The following is a 21,839-nucleotide window of genomic DNA, read 5'->3' on the forward strand; positions in this document are numbered from 1 at the left end:
TGTTTTAAATTTATATAAGGAGAGCCCAGATTCAAATTCTTATGTGAAACTTGTTGGACAAAAACTGACATGTTACTTAAGAACTTGAATTAACCAGAGAGAATCTTAGATTAAAATAATGAACTTTGTTTGATTCTCAAAAGGGCATTTGTTAAAAATAAATTTAGATGAATTTCAGCAAATATCACAATATCTCAGATTAATTAGACTGATGCAAATCATAAATCTGAGAATATAGTCTGCTGCACAAACTGCTTTGAATTTTTGGGATATACATTTCCCTTAAACTATAAAATATCTTTGTATAATATTGTCAAGTTCATTGAAGTTGGAGATAATAATTTAGTTGTATTTCCAGGGCCGATTACCATGCATCTACAGTTGTTCCTGGAGGTGGGACCAACAGAAACTGAAAAATAAAAATATTGTTCTTATTGCTTAATGCACCTCTACCTCATTATCATTGATGGAATGAATGAGGCAGATTACAATGTAAAATACATTTAGTGCCACTGAGACACTATTTTCAGACATATTGGTGACTATTCAATAATTTATTCTGATGAACAGTTTGGGATATTATTAACATATCTGTAGCTGTTTAACCAATGCTACCCAAGTCTGAGAGCTTAAAGGGCCTGTCCCACAGTACGAGGTAATTCAAGAGTTCTCCCGAGTTTTCCTCTGATTTGAACTCGGTGAATGTCCATAGCGGTCCGTAGGAGTTCGTGGATGTCTCGGCTCGTACAAGTAACGGTAGGTACTCGGGAAATCCGGTAAACTCGTGACGTTTTTTCAACACTGTGAAAAATGTCCACGAGTAAAGAAATACTCGTGATGAAAAAAATTGTTACTTTTTACTCGTACGAGCTGAATCCATATCCCCCTCCATTTTTTTACATATCCGTGTGCCTATCCAAATGTCTCTTCAATGCCACTATCACCCCCCTTGGCTTTGTGTTCCTGGCACACACCACCCTCTGTGTAAATCAAAGTTGCCCAGCACATCTCCTTTAAACTGTACCACTCACCGTAAAGCTTTGCCCTCTAGTGCTTGATTTTTCCATCCACTACCTCCTAATCCAGGCATCATTCTGGTAAACCTCTGCACCCTTTCCAACGCCTCCACATCCTTCCTGTAATGGCGTGACCAGAATGGCACCTAATACTCCAAATGTAACCCAACCAAAATCCTATAGAGCCCTAATCTTTGAAAGCAAGCATACCATATCAATTCTTTAACACTCTATCTACTTATGTTGCCACTTTCAGGGAGTTATGGACTTGGACTCCACAATCCCTCTTTACATTAATGCTGTTGTCGCTCATGCCATTAATTGCATATTTTCCCCAGACATTTGACCTCCCAAAGTGCAACACCTCACACCTCAGATGGATTAAACTCCATCTACCATTATTCTGCCCATTTCTGCAGTTCATCTATATCCCAATGTATCCCATCAAATCGTTTTAGGCACATGTCTCTGCGACTTAATTTTCCCAATGATGTTTATCTCTGTTGAGTTTAATCTTAAAATTAAATTCAAAACATGAAACATTCAGACTAATATCTGGAGCCTATATTTAACTACAATAATTACAGACACTGCATATCAAAGATCCTATAGCTGAGCAAGATAGACCACTCCTGCTAAATGCAATGGGCTGACGTGTAGTATGCAACGGAGCAGAACGTGGGCCTTTTTTTCGTCCATTTCAGTAACCCGACCCGACTTGTAAATCCCTCTTGGCATTGTGGGGGAACAGTTTGTGTATGTGATATAGGGTTAGATTCATAATTCTGTTAAATTTTGTTAAAGATTAATATGTTAACAAATTAGGATTCTGTTAATTGTCTTTTTTAATGTTTTTTTTTAAACTTTTCTTTTTTTAATGGCTCATGTGCTGTGTTTGAGTTGATTTTTGTATTGCACTTGCACTCTGTAATTCATCTAATCACACTGTTCACAACTGCAGTATTTGGTAAAATAATAGCAATATGAAGATTCCAGTTGCTCTACTATTGGAATGTTCCTTAATAATTTTTTGTGTCTATGGAATTGTTATTCAACAATAAAATGGGCCTGGTTTTCCCAATAGCCAGAGAGTGGAATGAGATCTGTATGTAATGGTGGGGTAATCTAAATGAAGTATTTAACAAAATAAAATTTGTTTTGAGCAAGATTAAAAAATGATGTATAACTTAAGGATGGTTTTATTCAGCGACCATACAACTGATTAGATTGTGTAGGAAAGAACACACATATATTAATGTAATATAGATGTATATAATCATATAACACACACACACACACACACATTTCTCCAGATTTTTACATATGATAAACTTTATTTCAGACACAGACAAGGGACAACATAACATAAAAATACATTGCAACCCCCCTGTAACTATACACTAGCGTCCCAGCCGTGCTGATCCGGGCCAGACTCCCCACACACTGTGGAAGGAACATAGGCATCTTTTTGCTGTGGCAGAGAGGCAGAAAGAAAATGAGAAGATTTTGACGAGGATGTTTCCGTAACCGGCTTCTGTCACTAGTATCTTTGCTCCGCTATGGTGGAGACGGAAGCCGGTTACGGAAATGGGGCCGAAGATTGCCAATGAATCTGCCCATGACATTACTACGCCTTTTTCGTCGAGTGGACTATCTTGCTCGCTATAGGATCTTTGCTGCATATGTCCTGAGTTTGAAGGCACTGTTCATACCATTATGTGGAACTTCGCAAAGTACCCTCTACTGCCCCCTACTGTTAGTTTCAGCCGTTGGCAGAGAGATGCTTGATCAACCTGCAATCTTCAGAATTTTGAGGCTTTAAACAAAAATTGATTCTGTCATTAAACATAGGGCCTTGAATTAGAATTCCTGCAATTTGTTTCCTGAAGATCCACTGATGTGGAGAAGTAATTAGGGGCTAATTAATTAAATAATCAACAGATTAAATAACAAAGATCTGCAGCTGCTGGTTTATAACACAAGAGGCAAAGTGCTGGAGTAACTCAGCAGGTCAGGCAGCATCTCTGGGGAGCATGAATAGGTGGCCTTTTGGGTCAGGGCCCTTGTTCAGAATGATTGCAGGAGGGAGAATACAACATTAAACCCCTCCTCCCCCAACCACCCACCACTGGACTTACACCCATTTTCCCCCTTCCAGGTCCATTCCTCCTTCCAGGTTAAACATTTGAAACTTGCTGTAAAGGCAAACGGAATGCTAGCGTTTATTGCAAGAGGGCTAGAATACAAAAACAGGGAAGTAATGCTGAGGCTCTATAAGGCGCTGGTCAGGCTGCATTTGGAACATTTGAGCAATTTTGGGCACCATATCTGAGCAAGGATGTGGTGGCTCTGGAGAGGGTCCAGAGGAGGTTTACAAGAATGATCCCAGGAATGCGTGGGTTAACGTATGATGAACCTTTGACCCACTGGGCCTGTACTCGCTGGAGGGGGTGTTGAAACGTATCAAAATCGAATAGTGAAATGCCTGGATGAAGTGGATGCAGAGAGGATGTTTCCACTGGTGGGAGAGTCTAGGACTAGAGGTCACAGCCTCAGCATTAAAGGACTTTTCTTTAGTCAGAGGATGGTGAATCTGTGGAATTCTTTGCCACAGAAGTCTGTCAGACCAAGTCAATGGATATTTCTAAGGCAGAGATAGATAAATTCTTGATTAGTATTGATGTCAGGGGTTCTAGGGAGAAGGCACGAGAATGGAGAGATAGATCAGAATGTTTGAATGGCAGAGTAGACTTGATGGGCCAAATGGCCTAATTCTACTCCTATCACTTCTGACATGAACTCCTTCCTCCTTTTGCTCACACCTGTCCTCTGACCAGCCAGCCACCTATCATTACTCCCCCTTACCTGTATCCTCCTATCTTCCAGCTTTCTTTCCCCCTTCTACAATCAGTCTGAAGAAGGGCCTCGACTTAAAACATCAGCTTCGCCAGAGAGGCTGCACAACCTGCTGTGTTATTCCAGCACTTTGTGTCTTTGGAGAGACATTTATGTTTATAAGACAATCTTTACATTAAATCTAATGTTAACCATTGAATGCCTCTTGAAATATAAAGGATACATAAAACCAATTTACACTTTATTATATTTATAGAAAATACTATTTAGAAATTACATCTGAGATACAAAGAACACCACAGGTACAAAATCCTTTACTGAAGTGACTGCCATTTGAATAACTAAGACCGTAAACTTTTTTAATATACCAGAATTTTCAATAATCTTCTTCGGAGCTGTCATAATCATTTGTCAAACTATTCCATTCATCGACAATGGGTTCTAGCACCAATGGATGTCCTTTACTTCTCATGTCTATACAAAACAAAAGTAAAAATAACATGCTAATGCATGATTGTCAATATTTGAATGCATCACATCTGCAATATTTTGTTCATCTCAACTATTAAAACATTTCAATAAAACTGTGGATAATGATCCAAAGGCAATTCATTTCTCCTACAGTATCTGAATCTGTATGGTCTGTTACTGAGTGTAAGAGTGCTCGCACTACTGGATATGGTGCAATGAACGATGAGGTACTAGGTCAGGTATTGAAAAGCAATGTTCACTTCTTAACTCACGGACAAGGACCATTCTCTTTAGACAGGCCCACTCATATTCCTTCCAGACTCAATGCTCCATGGGCAGTCAGAGTAACTATATATATGGTCCACAGAAAGAACCAACTGTTTCTCAAATCAAATGTCACAAAATGCAAAGAAAGTTCAGCACAACTTTATCTAGTATTATGATGCCAGTAATGAGGCTGGTTCTGCGAAACAGTGGGTGGATTTACATGATGACATAGGGACCTGCAGATGTTGGTTTACAAAAAGGGACACAATGTTCTGGACTAATTCAGAGGATCAGGTAGCATCTCGGGAGAACATGAACAGGTGATGTTTCGAGTCAGGACCCTTCTTCACACTGATTTGACCTGAAATGTCACCTATCCATGTTCTCCAGAGTTGCTTTGTGGCCCACTGTTACTCCAGCGCTGCATGTCTTTTTAGGTGCATTTATGTGTCTGTCTCCTTTTCAAAATCCACCTGGTGCATGTGAAAGGAAGGAGGTTGGGCATGGTTCATAAATTGTAGGAGCAGAATTAGTTCATTTGCCCCACCGAGTCTACTCTGCCATTCAAGCATGCTGGATCTATATTTCCCTCTCAACCCCATTCTCCTGCCTTCTCCCCATAACCCCTGACACCACTGAGTAATCAAGAATCTGTCAATCTCCACCTTAAAAATACCCAATGGCTTAGCCTCCACAGCCTTGAATTCCAGATTCACCACCCTCCGACTAAAGAAACTCATCATCGCCATTCTAAAAGTACGCCATTTTATTCTGAGGTTGTACCCTCTGGTCCTAGACTCTCTCACTATAGGAAACTCTCCACATCCACTCTATCCAGGCTTTTCACTATTTGTAAGTTTCAATGAAGCTCATCCTTCAAATTCCAGCGAGTACAGGCCCAGTGCCATCAAATGCTCATCATATGTTCACCCATGGTTACTGGTATTAATAATTGAATGCATCATATCAGAAATATTTTGTTCATCTCAACTTTTAAACATTTCAACAATAAAACTGGGGATAATGATCCAAAGTCAATTCATTTTGTGGTCCAGCCACTTACAGCAGTAATGCGGTTCTTATATTGATCAGCTAGTGACCACGAGCAAATTAAATACTGCAAGTTTAAAATGCTAATCATTGTGCTGGAATACATTGTCCTCATTGAACTGGTTTGGCATACCCACTGAAACAAGATGTAACTCTAGGATGAAAGGACCTTACCAGTGAAAATTGGAAGAGTTCCATCATCTGGCATTTCCTCAAAATAGTTGAAATCAAAAGTAACATTTGGATTCTGAAAGACAATTGCAATACAAACTCTTCAGTTACAGGGTTAATGACCAATATGTATTGGAAACCATTCCCTCACCTTGGCATCTTTGGAGAGAAGACAGGATGCTCAATATATACAACTCGTACTGTTACAAAGTTATCCTAAGTAATGATAAAGTCTCCTAATATCACTACTTTGTTGTTCTTGCAACACCTGGTGAATGAGTGAAGGAATGTTTTGTTGCCTCATGTGACAAGTCACGGTGAAATTCATTGCTTGAATACCCAAGGTATGCAATTAGTCGCCCATAAAGGTTAAAGTGACATCTTGCTTTCTTCAGTCTTTCCTTCTAGCCATTTGGTGGCTGAGGATACACCCTGTAGCATGAAGGTGCTTGGCCTGAATTCCAAGCATGGGCTTTGTCTGTGGCCCCTCAGTTACATCATCCCTCTCCAGTTTTGTAACAGTTTCTTTGTTCAGTCCTGTCACCAAGGCACCTAAACATTTTCCTCTTCCCATCTTTCGCAATAGCCTGCAGCCAGGAACATAATTTAACATTCCCTGCTCTACTTGGAGTAAGATACCTTTTACTGATAATGAACAGTTGCAAGTAACGTTTTGTGCATTCAGATTCAAGAACATTTATAATATTGAAATAAACTATTTGGTTCATTATAAATAGACAAAGAAGCACTTATCCTATCCATCATAACCAAGCTCCATCATATCCAATAGCCAGTACGACATGGTTTTTCAATTATACATTCAACTATATTTTCATTGTTACGAGGATCTTTGCCCAGATCATCGTTTCAGTCTGAAGAGGGGTCTCGACTCGAAATGCCACCTATTCCTTTTAGCAGTTACGTTTGAGGGAGAGCACTTTGTAGGTAGTGACCACAACTCTCTAGGTTTCAAGGAAGTTATGGAAAGGGATAGGAATGGTCTGGAAATGAAGGAAAGCCAATTCAATATAATTATACTGGAACCAACTAAGCTAATGGGAACAGCCACGTGCAGGTAAGTCTACATCAGGCAAGTGGGGATCATTCAACAGAGTTCGGGGCCAATGTGTTCTCATTAGGTTGTAAGGTATACAGCAAGTAAGGGATATCAAGGGCTGGATAAAAATTAAGAGAATCATACAGCAGGGAGAGGACTGAGGGCCTTCAACAGGACAGAAACTGTACAGATGAACTGAAAAACAAAATCTTGACAGCAGATTGGAGGGAAAAACATCAGTAGTGAACAAAATTAAAGAAGGTGGCAGCACAATAAGGTGGTTAAGATGGTGTGTGGGATATTTGCATTCATTAGCCAGGGCATGGATTTTAAAAACAGGGAGGTTATAGTATAACTTCAGAAAAGATAAGATGCAGAACCCAGTCTGAAGAAGAGTCTCGACCCGAAATGTTACCCATTCCCTCTCTCCGGTGATGCTGCCTGTCCTGCTGAGTTACTCGAGCACTCTGTGAAACGTCACCCATTCCTTCTCTCCAGAGATGCTGCCTGTCCTGCTGAGTTACTCCAGTTTTTTTGTGGAGAAGAGATTCACCAAGAGAGCTTTGCTTGGAGAGTAGAATTAGGCTGTTCGACCCATCGAGTCTACTTCACCATTCAATAATGACTGATCTCTGCCTTCTAATCCCATTTTCCAGCCTTCTCCCCATAACCCTTGACACCCATTCTAATCAAGAATCTGCCTAACTCTGCTTTAAAAATATCCACTGACTTGGCCTCCAGAGCCCTCTGTGGCAATGAGTTCCACTGATTAACGACCCTCTGACTAAAGAAGTTCCTCCTCACCTCCTTTCTAAAAAAGTACCCTTTAATTCTGAGGCTACGGCCTCTGGTCCTAGACTCTCCCACCAGTGGAAATGTCCTTTCCACATCCACTCTATCTACGCCTTTCTTTATTCTGTAAGTTTCAATGAGGTCCCCCCTCAACCTTCTAAATTCCAGCGAGTACAGGCCCAGTTATGAGTTAAGATTGGATAAACAAGGTTTTTTTCTTCTTGGGGGAGAGGACACCTTTCTTCACTGCAGAGGTATCTAAAACTAGAGGGCATGGATTTAGAGTAAAGGGTAAAATGTTTAAAAGTGACTAGACCAAGTGCAGACCCGTTGGGTCTGCTCCCCCAATGCAGCCGTTCCCTACCCGTAGCCCCCACGGGAGACGTGGTCCTCCAACTCAAGCGGCTCAGGAATCAGCAGTGCGGCTGTTTTTAAATGGCGTCTTTGAGGCGAGATGCGGGCGCCAGCAGCAGGCGACAAAATGAGTGAGTGGGGGGGGGGAGAGAAGGATTTTATTGAAAATGTGTACATAAACACGACAAAATTTAATGAGGAGTGGATACATGGAATGACAAGTGAAATCTCTACCGAAACGGAAAAAAACTCGGCGTTTCAGGGTCTGACGTTGGCGTAGCAACGAATCAAAGGCTGGCAGCCACAAGTCAGAAACACACACAGTCAGCCAGCCAGCCAGCCACAGAGTTTTAAATATAGATAGATAGATGTCAGGGAAGAACATTTTCACCCAGGTGCTGGTTGGAATCTAGAAGGCAATCCCTGTGAGGATGTTTGTGGCAAGTAATCTCACAGCATTTAATAAGCATCTGTTGCCAGTGGAATCACCAATGGAAGGGAAATGGAATGAATATAAACAGATACCTGATAGGCAACATGGACAGAGTGGGCAGAAAGGCCTATTCCTCTACTGCAATGGGCGATTAAGTAAAATGATAATGGGGAAAAGGAGAGTTGCTTGGTGAGCATCAATTTTGTCAAATTTCAAACCACGGATCATGTATAATTTTAAAATAAATTAGATTCAAGACTATTTTTGTTACTCTTGATCTTCAGTTTAGATTTTGCAAAGTATTTCAAGGTTCATTTCATATAACTATCCAAGTGTTTAGAGTGCCAGAAAAAAATATTGCATACCTTAAGTTTCAGCAAACTGCTCCAGGTACCTCTCTCTTCTTTAAACAGCGTAATGACAGGCTCTGCGTTTTTTATGATACATGAGCACTTTCCCTCTAAAATACTGCCTTGAAGTTCCAAATCTGCCATGTATAATTTGGCATCAACAGAGGCACTGCATTTGAATAAGAAATGTCAGATCAATTGATGAAATATTGTAATATATTTTGTGGGTAATACATATTCTACACACCTGAATATCACTTTGCAATGATCAAATCTGCATGAGTGTCGTGTCACATTTTGCAACTTTATATTCAGCACAAGATGATCATCCTTCTGATGCCACTTTATTTCAGGGTGAAAGCTGTAGAAATATGAAAGATGTCAGTTAAAGGAATGAAGGTTTGAATCATATAACCTTGTTACATGACTCAGTCACAGATTATGAGTAATTATCAGAATGCATAACCTTTTATGATCCACTGTAGACTGACTTGATTTCTCTCTGGGAATATCCATGATATCTGTGATCAGAACAGAATGCATCACAAAATATGCACTAATTGTAGAATGCTTAAAAAACACATACATTCACTTGGCAATTCTATTTTAAGGATGCAGTTAAATGGATGAATTCCAATGACATTAGGCAAGAAATCATTGAGTAGAACACAGTGCAATGCTGATGTTTCCAAATGAAATAAACAGCTGGTTTGTACGACATCCTCAGACCAATGCCAATAACCCGTTTCTAACTCTGGAGAATACGGCATACAACAGATGTTGGGCCAAGCATGCAGCACTCAAAGAGCGGAATCATTGTTTTCCATTTCCAGATAATTGATTGTTTAGATTCAGCCAAAAAGCTTTTCAATAAATTACATAATTTCAATGAAGCTATAAATGCCCTTATTGACCTTGAATCTTAATGTCTCCATTTCATGCAATTTATGCTGTGCTTTCATCATACACTATGATACGATGAGACAGACATCAGAACAGATAGTTTCACAAGCAAACATGCAGCAAACATTATGTAGATATGTTTATCTACATCTTTCCAGTCACTATTGAAAGTAAGTAGGAACAAAGAATTGCAGAGGCAGCCTCTCAAGAGACCCGTTGAGGTACTCCTGCACTCTGTCTACTATTGGAAGTATGGTCACTAAAAAGACTACTTTAAAACTGATGGACATTTGAAGTTATTTTTAAATAGAACCCGTTGCGGAAGAGATGAAATGGGAACAAAAGTGGTTTATCTGTCACCACGGTGATGAACCATTCCTCAAAAACTAGTATAGATTTCATGTAACTGCAAAAGACATTGCAGCTGACAGAATCGTTTCAATACACGCTAACTTCAGGTATATAAAACAATTTCCATTCCATAATAAATATTAAGTATAAATAGGTCAACCATACCATTATTCCCTTCACAATAGACGGCATCATTTTGTAGGTGAACATTTTGCAAACTGGTCAGTGAAAACTTCATTTTATTTGCAACCTTATGTAAAATACTTTTGCTAGATGTGCTCAATAACAACCTAAAGTCAAGAAAAAGCAGTAAATTAAACTGTGAAAGTTCAGTATAGCATCAAAAACCGAGATGTTTGCTCTAAATGTAATAAAAAGCAACTCCAGGTGCTGGTTTATACCAGATAGACACAAAATACTGGATCAACTCAGCTGGTTAATGGCCGGTTCTCACGGTGCGACCTGACGCAAGATGTCACCAGAGTGAAGTGGTCGTGGTCCAGCACGAGTTCCGCACTATATAACGGGGGGTAGATAAAGAGTTCCCACGGTACTCGGCATTTCTGTTATTTGTGCGAGTGACTTGTCCATCTCCCGATCTTTCCCGTTAATCTTGAATGAACATCGTGGACTGTAGTGTTAATCACGTGGCCAAATGATGTTACTTTTTTTCACACACTATATTGGTTTTTTTCGCCCGAGCTCTTTAATGAGCTGAAGAATAATCTGTTTTTTTTTTAGACAAATGTTGTTTGGTGTGATGCACCTTCTCTCAATATGTGCAAGAAGTCGTCTTTTTATTTTGTCAAATAGGAATAAAGACTGTGTCTCACATTGACCGTGATGATTGTCTTATTTTATTATCTACTGAGAGGTGAAACTCTCAGTCTGAAGAAGGCTCTCGACCCGAAAAGCCACCCGTTCCTTCTCTCCAGAGATGCTGCCTGTCCCGCTGAGGTGCTCCAAGCAACTGGTGTCTATCTTCAAAGGACTGACCACCGGGCTGGATGTCGGGGCTGGCGTGTTGCGTTTCACAGACCGAACTGTCCAATTAATAATAACAGATGGGCACTCCCTCTCAACCACATTCTCTTGCCTTCTCCCCATAACCTCCTGACAGCCGCACTAATCAGGAATGTATCTATCTCTGCCCCTATTCTTCACCCTTTTGACAGTAGTTTTGTTTTATTGGAGACGCGGGAGACAGCGGATGCTGGAATACTGAGCAAAACACGAAGTGCTGGAGGAACTCGGTGCATTTGTGTTTAAGAATTATGATTAGAGGATACCGTCTCGCCATCACTCGGATTACCCGCTTCATTTCCAAAACGTTGCCACCTCTCTTTACTTTGCTTACTGAAGCCTGATCCTTGTCAGACCCAGTGCTCTATCGCCCAGCCTCTCATTTTTCAATCGGGTTCGGCCAAGAAGGAACTGCAGATGCTGGATTAAAACGAAGATAGACACAACATGTAGCTCAGCGGGACAAGCAGCATATCAGAAGGGTCTCGACCCGAAATGTCACCCATTCCTTCTCCCCAGAGATGCTGCCTGCCGTCGAGTTACTCCAGCATTCTCTTTAAACCGGCATCTGCTGTTCCTTCCGACACATGCACAAGAAATAGGCAACTTTTCGGTCCGAAACGTTGCCTATTTCCTTCGTTCCATAGATGCTGCTGCACCCGCTGAGTTTCTCCAGCATTTGTGTGTGTGGGTGGGAGTTGGGGGGAGAGAGAAAAGGCAGCCTGAAGAAAGGGTCGCATGTCCATTTCCCTCCGTAGATGCTGCCTGGCCCGTGGAGTTCCTCCAGTCTTAGAAACTGCTTTAGACAAAAAGAGACACAAACTGCTGGAGTAAAATAGCTCAGCAAGTGAGGTACCTGAACACTCAAAAATGAAAAAGAATGAAAATGTGATTATTTCACCTCCCTTCAACTATTTTGTGTTTCAGCATGAGAGGGATTATAACATTAGAGACATTCATCTTGTAGTGATGTGTTAATGAAGAATTGCAGACATCAATCTGATAGTAAAAAATATATTTATTTAACAATGAGGTAAAACAAGCACTGAAATTCAAACTGCTCAGTTACTCACCGTTCGCAGGAGTTCCCACGGTACCCGCAAGAGTTATTACGGATATCGCACGGGCCACTGCGTTCATACAATGTTGCAACGCTCACCAAAAAGTGCTCAAGGCACTCTTGGAGAAATTCAAAGATGTTTGAATTTTCTCCCGACCTTACAAAGTTACACGACTACCTGCCGTTAGCGCCACGGAGGTCCTCGGTGGTCCACGAATGCCGTACTGTTATCGCAGGAGGTTCCCACGATGTTAAACTCTTGTTAAGTCTTGCTTCAGGTCGCACCGTGAGAAAGCCCTTTAAGCAGCATCGCGAGATAAAATGGATGTGACGTTTCGGGTTGGGACCCTTCTTCAGACTGAAGGGTTCCGATCTGAAATGTCATCTATTGATTTCAACATTTCAATACTCCAACATTTTGTGTCGATCTTTTTTCTACATTGGTTCTAAAACCTGTTTTAACTACTGCGTAAGGCAAAACACAAATGCATTTTACAAGTGGTGCAACAATACCAACCTGTTGATAGTTAACTCAAGTCCATTTGCTAACATTAAATTCACAGTCTCAGCTCTTCCAGTGAGATGACACAGAACCCTTAGGATGTTTTCCAAAACCTTTCAAAGAAAACATTTCAAAAAGATTTACATTCACATCAGCATGGTGTCTTCACTTCAATGTTCAATGTACTGATGTTCAATGTTCATCAGTACTATTCAGTGGAGTTCAGAAGTGATATTAAATGTGAAGTGTATTACACTGAAGGGACATTAAACCGAGACCCTGTGTGACACTTTGCTGATGGAGGTACAAGATTCCACAAATTGAAGATGGACAGGAGTTCTCCCAATGTTTAACCCTCAGTTAACATTAACCCGAACACCCAGTTAACACTAAAACAACAATTATCCGATCATGCATCTCTCACTGATGCTTGTGGGACCTAATTTTATGATCTTATTGTCAATCCCTTACAGAGTGCTTGTCAGCCCAATTATTTATATTTTTCCAATTTTAAGGACATTTTAAATAAATATTATCCTCCCACCTTCCTTATATACAATTTGATTCAGGAAATGCACATAGGAGAAAACTGGAATCTTAGCATTAAAAATAATGCATCCAATAAGCCACGTCTTAAGATATTGATACAAATATATCTGAGATCAATCTGCTGTAAAATGGTTTAAAAAAAATATATATAATATATTAAAAAAATTAAATAGTATACATTTTGGAAAATTAAAAAAAAATCTGTATATCACAAAGTTGAGTTCATATGCAGTAAAACAAAACTTCTACAATTTTCAGTGTAAAATAATGGCAACATAATCATAAATGATAGTATTGTGCATAGTGGAAACATTTACTTTAAATACAAGATTCACAAGTGAAGTGCTAAATAAGATATTGCATAATGAACAAAAGATGTACAAGTGGTCCAGGTTATTACCCTTCCTAAATCTTCATTGTAGTTTAGTCTGTATTTTACAACCTAGTTACTAAACTGTGATCCTAATCTTTGTCTTCTCCAATTTAATTCAGAAAATATGGTAATTCCAAGCTAAAATGTGCAGTTGGTGTCAGTTTTGAAACCTGAAATGTGTACAGCGTTTTGAAGAAAAAAAAAAGAAGGTACACAAAAATGCTGGAGAAACTCAGCGGGTGCAGCAGCATCTATGGAGCGAAGGAAATAGGTGACGTTTCGGGCCGAAACCCTTCTTCAGACTTTCTTCAGTGAGAAGAAAAAAAAGATACTGTCTTGTATAAGCCAATGGGAAAGATTAGAAAGGAGAGACAGTAACGATGTGACCATACCAATGCAACATTTTAATGGTGCTCTTAGTGTAAAGCAGACATTCCAAGTTGGTAATTTTAGCAGTTGATTATGTTGATTCTGAAGTATACACTTAAAACAAACCATTTAATGTGTTAACAGCCTGGCCTTAAGATAAGTGCCAAAATTGGCATACAAAATCTTGGATAAAATGTCACACCATACCATATATGAAGCTTCAAAAATGATGACGGAAACGCAAAATCCGTGCAGAAACAGCACACTTATTTTTGTTGCTTAACCATAGGAGACGGTAATGGTCTAATTACATCTACCAATACGGACTGTTATATTTTATGAGATTAAAGGGATTGAGGTGAACAACTATCTATATACTTTAAAGTGTGTGTGTGTGTGTGTGTCTCTCTCTCTCTCTGTTTGTGTTTGTTTGTGTATAATCACATCTTCTCGAAAAAACGACGAGCTAACAGTTACATCTATATACTATTGGTAGAATATTCTGCTAATGTTTTCAAGAGAGTTAGATTTAGCCCTTAGGGTTAAAGGAATCAAGGGATATGGGGAAAAAGCAGGACCTGGATACTGATTTTAGCCATGATCATATTGAATGGCAGTGCTGGCTCAGTGCCCGATGGCCCACTCCTGCACCTATTGCCCTATTAGACAAGACTATTAGCAATTGGACTTCATCCAAATAGATTTGCACACATCTCCCTGAGCTAATTATCAATTTCCATCACAAAAACATGTTACACAAGTAATTTTCAAAAATCATAATCACAGAAAGGTTACAGCATGGGAGGAGGCCACTTTACCCATGAAGTCTATGCTGGCTGCATGCAAGAGCAATCCAGCTATTCCCATTCCTAACCTCTCTAGATAAATCTCCCGGGCCCGATCAGATATATCTGAGGACGCTGTGAGAAACTAGAGAAGAAACTGCAGGCAACAAGGCAAAGATACATGAATCATTATTAGACAAGGGTGAGGTGCCGGAAGACTGGAGGCTGGCCAATGTTGTGGCTCTATTTAAGAAGGACTGCAAGGAAAAGCCTTGGAACTATATGTTAGTGAGCCGAATATCTGTGGTAGGCAAGTTATTGGAGAGTATTCTGAGGGATAAGATATATATGTATTTAGATAGACAGGAACTGATTAGGGAGTCAGCATGGTTTTGTACTTTGGAGACCGTGCCTTACGAATCTGACTGATTTTTTTGAAGATGTAACCAAAAAGACTGATGAAGGCAAAGCTGTAGACATTGTCTATATGAACATCAGCTAGGAATTTAGTTTAGTTTACAGATACAGCGTGGAAACAGGCAACCAGTGGCCACTGTTTAAGAATAAGGGGTAAGCCATTTAGAACGGAGATGAGGAAAAACTTTTTCACACAGAGAGTTGTTAGTCTGTGGAATTCTTTGCCTCAGAGGGCTGTGGAGGCTGGTTCTCTGGATGCTTTCAAGAGAGAGCTAGACAGAGCTCTTAAAGATAGCAGAGTCAAGGGATACGGGGAGAAGGCAGGAACGGGGTACTGATTGTGGATGATCAGCCATGATCACATTGAATGGCGGTGCTGGTTCGAGGGACCGAATGTCCTACTCCTGCACCTACTGTCTAAAGTAGAATATGTGATTAGTAAGTTTGCAGATGACATTAAATTGGGTGGTTTTGTCGATAGCAAAGATGGAACGAGCTGCCAAAAGGGGTAGCTGAGGCAAGTACTATAACAACATTTAAAAAACATTTAGACAGGTACATGGAGTGGAAAGGTTTAGAGGAATGTGGGGGAAATGCAGGCAGGTGGAACTAGCATAGATGGGTCAGCATGGGGAAGTTGGGCTGAAGGGCTCTCCACTTATCCAGTTTACTGTTGAATCTGCCTCTAGTGCTCCTTGTGGCAGTGCATTCCAGGTCCTAACCACTAATTCCATGAAATGTTTTTCCTCATGTCATTTGCAGTTTTTTTCCAACACCTTTATTCTCAATCCTCTGGTTGATTCTTCCTCTTTATATACTGTGTTTCTTCATCTGCTTCTGTTCTCAGAACAACAGTAACTTCCCTGATAAATATAATTAGACTCCCTCACCCTTGGAAGCATTTTGGATTTTACCAATGTTTTCAGATTATATCTAAATTACCTGTTGAAATCAGTTATTCATTTTACCTTATCTTCTGATGATTGATGAATCTTTGCACAAAGGTGGCTGACAATCTGTTGATTTTCAACTTCTTCACAAAACCTGAAGTAGACATTGGATTTAATCTTTCCACAAATTTATGGTGGTTTCAACTTCACAAATTATGAAACCAGCACGTCAGCAAGGTTGGTTGAAAAAGGACAAAGATATTGCTGATTTTCATCTGTAGAATTGTAGCTGAATGGTACCTCCAAGTTACTATCTATTCAGTGGAGATACAGTCACTGACACAGTTCACTTGGATAGAGGGATTACTTAGGGACAGCGAGAGAGTGCTAGATTACTTTTAGCAGAGGAACAGTCAATGACACGAGGTGCTGTGAGGAATTAAAGTCAGAGCTGTACAGCATGGAAACTCGACCATGCCTAACTGAATTAGTCGCTCGTGTCTGCACCTCTCATATATTCCACACAAACTAGTTTCCTCCATAATGTCTGGGACAAAGACCCATCATTTATTTATTTGCCTCTGTACTCCACAATTTGAGATTTGTAATAGAAAAAAAAATCACATGTGGTTAAAGTGCACATTGTCAGATTTTAGTAACTGCCATTTTTATACATTTTGGTTTCACCATGTAAAATTACAGCAGTGTTTATACATAGCCCCCCCATTTCAGGGCACCATAATGTTTGGGACACATGGCGTCACAGGTGTTTGTAATTGCTCAGGTGTGTTTAATTGCCTCTTTAATGCAGGTATAAGAGAGCTCTCAGCACCTAGTCTTTCCTCCAGTCTTTCCATCACCTTTGAAAACTGTTATTGCTGTTTATCAACATGAGGACCAAAGTTGTACCAATGAAAGTCAAAGAAGCCATTATGAGGCTGAGAAACAAGAATAAAACTGTCAGAGACATCAGCAAACCTTAGGCTAACCAAAATCAACTGTTTGGAACATCATCAAATGGTGGAGAAACTCAGTGGGTGAGGCAGCATCTATGGAGAGAAGGAATAGGCTACGTTTCGGGTCAAAACCCTTCTTCAGACAGATGTCGGGGCGGGCGGGGCGCGTTGGAAAAATAAAGGAATAGACGGAGACAGTAGGCTTGTGGGAGAGCTGGGAATGGGAAGGGAAGGAAGGAGAAAGCAAGGACTACCTGAAATTGTAGAAGTCAATGTTCATACCACTGGGGTGTAAACTACACAAGCAAAATATGAGATGCCGTTCCTCCAATTTATAAACACTGCTGTAATTTCTACATGGTGAAACCAAAATGTATAAAAATGGGCTTTATTAAAATCTGACAATGTGCACTTTAACCATGTGATTTTTTAAATTACAAATCTCAAATTGTGGAGTTCCAAGGCAAATAAATAAATGATGGGTCTTTGTCTCAAACATTATGGAGGGCACTGTAGTTACGTACCTGTCCAAGCATCTTTTAAATGTGATAATTGTTCCCATCTCTACCACTTCTTTTGGTAGCTCACACGTGAAAGCATTTGTCACTCTCAGGTCCCTTCTACATCTTTGCTCTCTCACCGTAACCACACACCCACTCGAGTCCCCTACACTGTGATCAACCACCTTTTCCATGATCCTCATGATTCTATAAACTTCTGTGGGACAGTGTGTGGGAGCTGCATTAACATCAGTGGAGAGATCGGATTCTACTTCTACAACCAAAACTAATCTTAGAAGTTGTTTAGCTTTTCACTTGCCTTAAATGCAAACATTTAACTAGATTTCTTTGTTCTTGCAATTCTCCGACGGTGCCTAAATTGGCTGTCCTTTCTACAAAAGTAGAAAGTTGCTTCAACTTGTCACCATTACATTCCATTTGCCCATCCCCCAGCCTGTGACCTTTTGAGGTCCATCACTTTCCTTCTCACTGTTCATCATCCTTCTAAGATTGCATCATCCGGAAAATCTGAAAATGTTACCTTGCTGTCCTAAGTACGACATATTAAAAAATAGTATGCTCAAGACTGACCCAAAGGAAGTAAGTCAGCCTGGCACACTCCACTCAGGAGAAACAATCCTTTACCAGTATTCTCTGCTTTCTGTTTGTAAACCATTTTCCGTTCCACTGTGCTAATGATTCTAATTCTATGTCTAATTTTGCTACCTGCCATTTGTGTTGGACTGTGTTAAATATTTTGTAAAAATCTACATTCCTTCCATCAACTCCTCTGCTACTGAGTTAAAAATAAATCCAGTCAACTTACTCAAAAAATGTTCACCTCTGCAAATCTGTGTTGGATCTTTATCCATTCAAACCTCTCCCTATACACAACCATTTTTCCGAGTTTAGTATTCAAAGCTTGCGTGACAAAGGTATGCTGACCGACGTGTAAGTCTCTGGCAGGCACTTTTATCTGTTTGAACAATGGTGTTTCTTTTGCTATTTCATGTCCTCTGGTATTTCTTCTATATCTTGGGGCTACTGAAAGATTATGGCAGTCCTTTAGACATCCTACCTGGATACATCTCATCTAGACCAGATGCCCTGTTTACTTTAAGCAAAGCAAGTTTTAAGAGTCCCCTTGTCAATTCCCATCCCAACCATTACCTCTCCAACCTCACCTCCTAAGATTTTGCAAGAATTATCTTCCTTACGATGTGAATCTTAATTTCATCCATTTTATGGTTTTATGAGTTTTCTTCCACGTGTATCATCACTTTTATAAGGAAGATACATTGTCAATCCATTTTACCTGTTGGATGACAGAAGCTCAGCTAAAGCTTCTATAACAGCTTGCCAGATGTTATTTTGCACTGGCATCTTCAATAAATCGCAAAGAAGCTTTAATGCATTGGCATCAGTAAAAGATGAGTACAGGTCAGTACTTTTGCCAAGAATCCCAAGTGCAATACATACACTTTCTTGTAGCTCTGAATTAGCTGTACCTAAAATGAAAAGAATTTGAGTAATTATGAAAACAAATTATAATACTGAACAAAATTCTGTGAGATAGTTAAAACTCTATTTTGATCGTAAAAGCAAAACTGAATTCATTCTCACCCTGAAGTAGGCTCACAAGTACATAAATTCCTCTTTCTTCGTTGATTTCATTGTAATCTCTAGTATAAAAATGAATTGAAAAGTAAACACTAAGCGAACAATTCAAATTGCTTAGTCATAAAGTTTTGTTTCAAAGCAGGTACATCTATAAAACCCAGTATTATCATTAAAACAGCTGAGAATTGGGTTGTATAATGAGAGAAATTGGAGTTTGTCGATTTTGGACTGTTAGCGAGCAACTCATATTTTCAGATTACTCGTTTCAAGTCTATATTTATGAGGCCTAGATGTTTAGAAAAGGATGCGAAAGTCATGTTGCCACTTGTCACTATGCTCTCTCTCATCCAGGTTGAGATATTTCCAGATTAATGGTACTGTTAATTTAATGATTACATTTTACCAATAGTAGTCATTAGGCCTGCATTATAGTGGAAAGAATACTTCACCTAGAGGTCAATTAAAGAACAGAACTGTAAAAAGACCATGTGTAAATTGTCTGCTAGTCCTCTTACCTGTGGTGTATACTATACGTTTACTCATTCATTTAAAATTGGTTCCTCTTAATAGTGTTGAAACCACAATTCTATTGGTTAAAAAGATTTAGTTTTAATTTTTGGCCTCCTCTGGATTGGCTGTTCACATTCCAGGTAACAGCACAAAACAACTCCAAAGCAAAGTGCCAAAGGAGAAAACAATTTCGCCTTTTGGTTCTCATAAACTGATTTAACGTTTTAAAAATTGAAGCTCGGATTTTGGTTCAGATGTGATACTCTCCATCCTGGCCTGTTTTTTTTTTAGCCTGAATTGATATGAAGAGTCAATACTTGGGTAATGGGCCTGTCCCATTTAGGCGACGTTTCAGCGGACTGCCGGCGACTGTCAAGTTGCTGAAAAACCGGGAACTGGAACGGCGACTGTCAGAGTGGAACACACACACACACACAAACACATCGCAAAGGCGGGGGCCAGGGCAAACGGCGGAGCATTGCCTAAAAAATTCTCACGGTGCAAAGCCAATGTGATACAGACATACATCGAGTCCGTAATAACGTTTATTATTATTATTATGATTATTATACACCGCGATGAACAGGAAGGTTGGCGCTGCAATTAAGACGGCTAGCACAGTGTATGGTAAGTCCTTTAAAAGATGGGGGAGGGGGGGAGGGGGAGAAGGGGGGGGGGGGATTGGAAGAAGGAGTGGAGACAACTTTTAAGAAGCCAGACAACTTTTAATAAGCCAGAGATACACAGCTGTGAAGTTCGGCGGACATTTAAAATTACCGGTCGGTTATCCTTGGTTCTGAAAACTCCTGCTTACGTTTTTTCCCACCAATGAGCCAATGAAAATGTCCGGTCAGCAAAGGCAATTAACTAAAACTACTTACAACTACCTACAACTACATGGCGATCCCACTACAACTGCACCTACGACCACAGGATTATTGATTATCTCCATGGCGACCAATTTTCTACATGTTGAAAGATTTGCGGCGACCATACTGAGACCATGACTAGTTCCCAGAATGCGGGAACTCCTCGCAACCATGAAGGAGACTCACCAGAGACCACCAGCGAACATGCGGCGACCATGTGGCGTGTGCAGTCTCCTGCACTTGCCTAAGTGGGACAGGCCTATAAAGCCCTACAATGGGGAAAGCAGGAAATTTGGGGTTTTGTTGCTTTTAAAAAATGTTTACAAACTAAGTTTGTGGGCCACGTTTTCTATCAGAATTCATTAGCAACAGTAAATACATATGTAAATATCGTGCAGTGTCTTTATTACTGTTGGTAGCCTGGCAACAGATTTTGGAATCACAACTACGTTAGAGAATATTTTATTCTGCAACTGCACTATCTCTTTAGCACATTTCAAAAATTCCTTAAAAAGTGTTTTTTCATTCACCATGATTTTCTTCACAGCTGAGATATTTAAATAAGTGTTCAAAATAAAAGTTCAACCAAAATAAAAAGTCAGAATATGATTACATGTATCCACGTTCTTCAAGCGGAAAGCTTGGTATTGCCGAGAGAGATTGAAATACACATGAGTCTTACCGTACTTGCATCTTATATACTCCAAGTCTTACCATACTTGCATCTTATATACGAGTCTTACCGTACTTGCATCTTATATACTACGAGTCTTACCATACGTATCTTATATACTATGGGTATTATCGTACTTGCAACTTATGTACTATTACAGTCTTACCATACGCATCTTATATACTATGAGTATTACCGTACTTGCATCTTATATATACTATATACTAACTGCATTTCGTTGTCTCTGTACTGTACACTGCACAATGACAATAAAATTTGAATCTGAAGAGTCTTACCATACTTGCATCTTATATACTACGAGTCTTACCATGCGCATCTTATATACCATGAGTATTACTGTACTTGCATCTTATATACTATGACACTTACTGTACTTGCGTCTTGGCCTTATGAGTCATTGCGACGATTACATCAGCTTGTTCTTTTGGAGTAGATAGGAACCGCAGCAATCTGCATAAGTAGCGCAAACAACCAGATTCGGATAAACCCTCAGCAGGATGGTGCAGTACCAAGTTTTTCAGTTCTTCCACTAATGAGATTCTTAAAGAAGATGCTTTAAAATAAAAATGATTAGAAATATGCTCAAATTCCATTTCATTAGATAAAGTGATTCATTTATATTTTATAAAACATGGTATGCAGAATTAACAG

At 39.7% G+C, this 21,839-nt stretch overlaps 2 protein-coding genes and 1 long non-coding RNA gene across 3 annotated transcripts in view; 1 reads left to right on the plus strand and 2 right to left on the minus strand.

Annotated features, from left to right (window-relative positions):
* The window catches only part of slc7a9 (solute carrier family 7 member 9), a 36,241-nt gene extending 35,481 nt beyond the window's left edge, over positions 1-760 (plus strand). Inside the window, exon 12 of the mRNA XM_033036482.1 lies at positions 359-760. Within this exon, the coding sequence (XP_032892373.1) occupies positions 359-420 (62 nt within the window). The 3' untranslated portion in view covers positions 421-760. The remainder of the gene's footprint in view (positions 1-358) is intronic.
* Positions 761-4,085: 3,325 nt separating this feature from the next.
* Positions 4,086-21,839, minus strand: part of tdrd12 (tudor domain containing 12) — a 96,603-nt gene continuing 78,849 nt past the window's right edge. Inside the window, exons 30-38 of the mRNA XM_033036483.1 lie at positions 21,558-21,741; positions 19,119-19,177; positions 18,811-19,003; positions 16,118-16,193; positions 12,672-12,769; positions 9,065-9,178; positions 8,833-8,986; positions 5,835-5,907; positions 4,086-4,346 (exon numbers count right to left, since the gene is read on the minus strand). Of these exons, the coding sequence (XP_032892374.1) occupies positions 4,249-4,346; positions 5,835-5,907; positions 8,833-8,986; positions 9,065-9,178; positions 12,672-12,769; positions 16,118-16,193; positions 18,811-19,003; positions 19,119-19,177; positions 21,558-21,741 (1,049 nt within the window). The 3' untranslated portion in view covers positions 4,086-4,248. The remainder of the gene's footprint in view (positions 4,347-5,834; positions 5,908-8,832; positions 8,987-9,064; positions 9,179-12,671; positions 12,770-16,117; positions 16,194-18,810; positions 19,004-19,118; positions 19,178-21,557; positions 21,742-21,839) is intronic.
* LOC116982888 lies at positions 9,287-12,772 on the minus strand. Its single transcript, XR_004414551.1, has 3 exons — positions 12,672-12,772; positions 10,237-10,361; positions 9,287-9,338 (listed from the first exon to the last, which is right to left on the minus strand). It is a non-coding gene; the product is annotated as an uncharacterized LOC116982888 (long non-coding RNA).

The sequence above is a fragment of the Amblyraja radiata genome, chromosome 17 (assembly GCF_010909765.2).
Source record: "Amblyraja radiata isolate CabotCenter1 chromosome 17, sAmbRad1.1.pri, whole genome shotgun sequence".
Lineage (NCBI taxonomy): Eukaryota > Metazoa > Chordata > Chondrichthyes > Rajiformes > Rajidae > Amblyraja > Amblyraja radiata.